At 48.1% G+C, this 3,563-nt stretch overlaps 1 protein-coding gene across 1 annotated transcript in view; it reads right to left on the bottom strand.

Annotated features, from left to right (window-relative positions):
- Positions 1 to 3,563, bottom strand: part of AP2S1 (adaptor related protein complex 2 sigma 1 subunit) — a 15,477-nt gene extending 11,914 nt beyond the window's left edge. The window contains exon 1 of the mRNA XM_003799543.2: positions 3,404 to 3,563. Within this exon, the coding sequence (XP_003799591.1) occupies positions 3,404 to 3,406 (3 nt within the window). The 5' untranslated portion in view covers positions 3,407 to 3,563. The remainder of the gene's footprint in view (positions 1 to 3,403) is intronic.

Consider the following 3,563-nt stretch of genomic DNA (forward strand, 5'->3'; position numbering starts at 1 on the left):
TTTTTTTTTTTTGCTTACTAATTTTCTAAATAATTTAAATTATTGAAATACCATAAAATCCACTCACTAAAAGTATAAACAGTTCAGTAATTTTTAGTATATTCATTTATTATATTCACAGTTGTACAAAATCTACTACTAATTCGAGTAAAGAAAAAAGCTAAAACCAAGAAAAGCACCACTATCTAATTCTCTCCCTCCACCCCTAAAAAATCTCCACCCATCAGCAGTTTCTTTCCCTGCCTCCAGCCCCTGGGAACCACTAATCTACTTTCCTTCTATTGACATGTCTATTCTGGACATTTAATCTAATTGGAATTATATAATATGTGGCCTTTTGTGTTTAGCTTCTTTCTCTTAGCATAATGTTTTCAAGGTTAATCCACCTTGAGGGAAGCAAGTATCAGTGCTTCATTTCTTTTTTTTCCTTAATCCCTGTTTTGTGTCATTTAATACTTGGCTTGACACTGGCTCAGGCCTGTAATACTAACACTCTGGGAGGCTGAGGCAGGAGGACCACTTGAGCTCAGGAGTTCAACGAACCTGAGCAAGAGTGAGACCGAATTTCTGCCAAAAACAGAAAAAATCAGTCAGGCATGGTGGCAGATACCTGTAGTCCCAGCTACTCAGGAGGCTGTGGCAGGAGGATCACTTAAAGCCAGGAGTCTGAGACTGCAGTGAGCTATGATGATGCTAATGAACTCCAACCAAGGAAAGAGAGTAAGACCCTGTCTCAAAAAAAAAAAAAAACCCTCTTGGCTCAAAATGCTTGTTATTGCATTCATTCATTCATCTAACATTTATTCAGTCACTTCATTTCTTTTTTATGAATGAGTAATATTCCACTGCATGGATATATAACTTGAGTTTCAGCTCTGTGCCTGTAGCTCAGTGGCTAGGGCACCAGCTGCATACTCCGGAGCTGGTGGGTTTGAACCCAGCCTAAGCCTGCCAAACAAGGACAATTATAACAAAAAATAGCTGGGCACTGTGGAGGGTACCTGTAGTCCCAGCTAGTAGGGAGGCTGAGGCAAGAGAATTGCCTAAGCCCAGGAGTTGGAGGTTGCTGTGAGCTGTGATTCACAGCACTCTACCTAGGGCAACATAGTGAGACTGTCTCGAAAATAAAATATATATATGTATATGTATGTAAATTGAATTTCCCTAATCTGAGAATCTGAAATCTGGAATGCTCCAAAATCTGAAACTTTATTTTATTTTATTTTTTGAGACAGTCTCACTCTTATTGCCCAAGCTCAATCTTCTGGATTCAAGTGATCCTCTTGCCTCAGCCTCCTGAGTAGCTGAGACTACCAGTAACTGCCATAACACCCAGCTAATTTTTTCTATTTTTAGTAGAGATAGGGTCTGGCTCTAGTTTACACAGGCCTCAAACTCCTAAGCTCAAGGGATCTTCCTGCCTCAACCTCCCAGAGAGCTAGGATTATAGGCATGAGCCCCTGCAACAGCCTATAATTCATCATTATTTGACTTTGAGAAAACCATGATTCAAGTTTTCCTGGTTGGGAAGCTTTGGGCCCCACTCTGCCTGAGATAGGTATACTGATGCATATTTCATAGATGAGGAAACCAAGGTTCAGGGAAATGAAGTCTCACACACATAAAGGAGAGGTGGGAGCCCAAGGCTTTGCTCTGAACCCCTTTATCACAGCTTGTGGGAGCCTCAACCCTTTCTTAAGCCTCACTCTCCAAACTCTCTATTCTCCCTCCCCCAACAAGCCCAGCTGGACAGGAAGAGGATATTACACTATCCTTCCAAGAACTCCTTCTGCTGAGCCAGGGAAAACCACTTCCTAGAAGGGCAGGGGTCCTGGGCATGAAGGGAAGTAGAGGGACCCAGACAGCCATAGCCTAGGGGCAGAGCCAGAGACATATGAGGCATGTAGGAAGAACTGGGAAGCAAACTTACAGGGTTAGAAGGACGCCCTGCCCCTTACTCCCAAATTCTTTCAAACACCTCTTTGAGTTTCTCTTTCCAAGTAGAATCTCTCAATCTCAGGGAATCTACACTGGGAAGTCCCTTCGCTCCTGCATGCTGCATCCTCTGCGTCCTCACCCCTGCATGCTGTCCCCTCTGTATGCCCACAACCTTCTTGTCTCCAATCTCCCTTCTCTTACAGTGGTTACCTTCTGACCTGTGCTTTCTTGCTTTCAGTCCCCATCCTCAGGCCTTAGTGGGCCTTTTATTGGGGACAACTCCTAGACTCCTCCCTTGTTCAAAACATACCCTGTTTTTTGGGGAGACTCCTCCCCTGTTCTGATGCACTCTCCCATTCATCTTTTTTTTTTTTTTGAGACAGAGCCTCAAGCTGTCCCCCTGGGTAGAGTGCTGTAGCATCACAGCTCACAGCAACCTACAACTCCTGCCTCAGCCTCCCAAGTAGCTGGGACCACAGGCACCCGCCACAATGCCCAGCAATTTTTTGGTTGCAGCCATCATTGTTATTTGGCAGGCCCGGGCTGGATTTGAACCTGCCACCTTAGGTGTATGTGGCTGGCGCCTTAGCCACTTTGCCACAGGCGCCGAGCCTCCCATTCATCTTCTTTCTTTCCCAAAGAACCCTTTCTTAGTTCCAAAGCCCCAACCTGGGGTACAAGGGTACCCTAAATCTAATGCTCAGTCTTTTGACTAACGAACCTTTGCCTGAAATCTCACACTTCTAGATTACTCCTTACCCCCCAAGATTTCTCTTAAGATACTTACTCAATTGATCGCCATCCATTTCCAGCATCCACTGCCTACCTCCAAGCTCTCTCGCCTTTTGTAGCGCACTCTAAACTTCTCTCCCTACAGCTGCCTACTTCTGCTCTCCCGTGCCCAGTCTCTTCCCCTTAAGATTACTTCTCTCTCATCATCAGTATCCTGATCCTGTTTCAACAACCCCAGGCTGCCTGATGCCAGCTCCTTGCCTCTGTATACTGTCTGCCTCCAGGACGACCTTCCTCTCCTGTTCCAGTCTCTTGTTCTTCTCCAGTGCTCCTGTCACACGACCAAAGAGCCCTCCTGTGAAAAAGTCCCCTCCCCACCTCCATTATCTCTTCCCAACCCCCTCCCTACCGTGCTCACGAGTTGCCTCCCGTTTCAGAAGCCCCCAACTATATCCAATGTTTCCCACCTGCACTGCTCTTTTTCCTTGGCACCCCGTCCCCAATGATCCCTCTCCGCGAGACCCCCTGTGCACTCCCGCGAACAGAATCACTGCCTTGTTACCCTACTTCCTGGCCGTTGATCAGTCCCAATCCCGAAAGCCCGCGCCCGGCCCAAACTATCCGTGGAGCTGGGGTGGGGCGCTTGTCAACGCTAGATTGAGCCAATTATTTGCACGTGGACCCCCCCACCCGCGCGCGCGCCCGTCCCTGGCGTGGGCACGCCCCCCGTTACCATGGCGACCCCGGTCCGGACCCCAGCGGCCCTGGTCCTGCGGCGACTGAGCAGCTCCCGCTCCGGCTGCAGCTGGGGGACCGCAGGGCTAGAGCGGACTTCCGGCACAGGGACCCACCCGCCCTGTCGCGCAAAGCTCGCAGGGAGTTGTAGTTTCACG

This window comes from Otolemur garnettii, unplaced genomic scaffold (genome assembly GCF_000181295.1).
Source record: "Otolemur garnettii isolate 467f Iridium unplaced genomic scaffold, OtoGar3 scaffold00152, whole genome shotgun sequence".
Classification (NCBI taxonomy): Eukaryota; Metazoa; Chordata; class Mammalia; order Primates; family Galagidae; genus Otolemur; species Otolemur garnettii.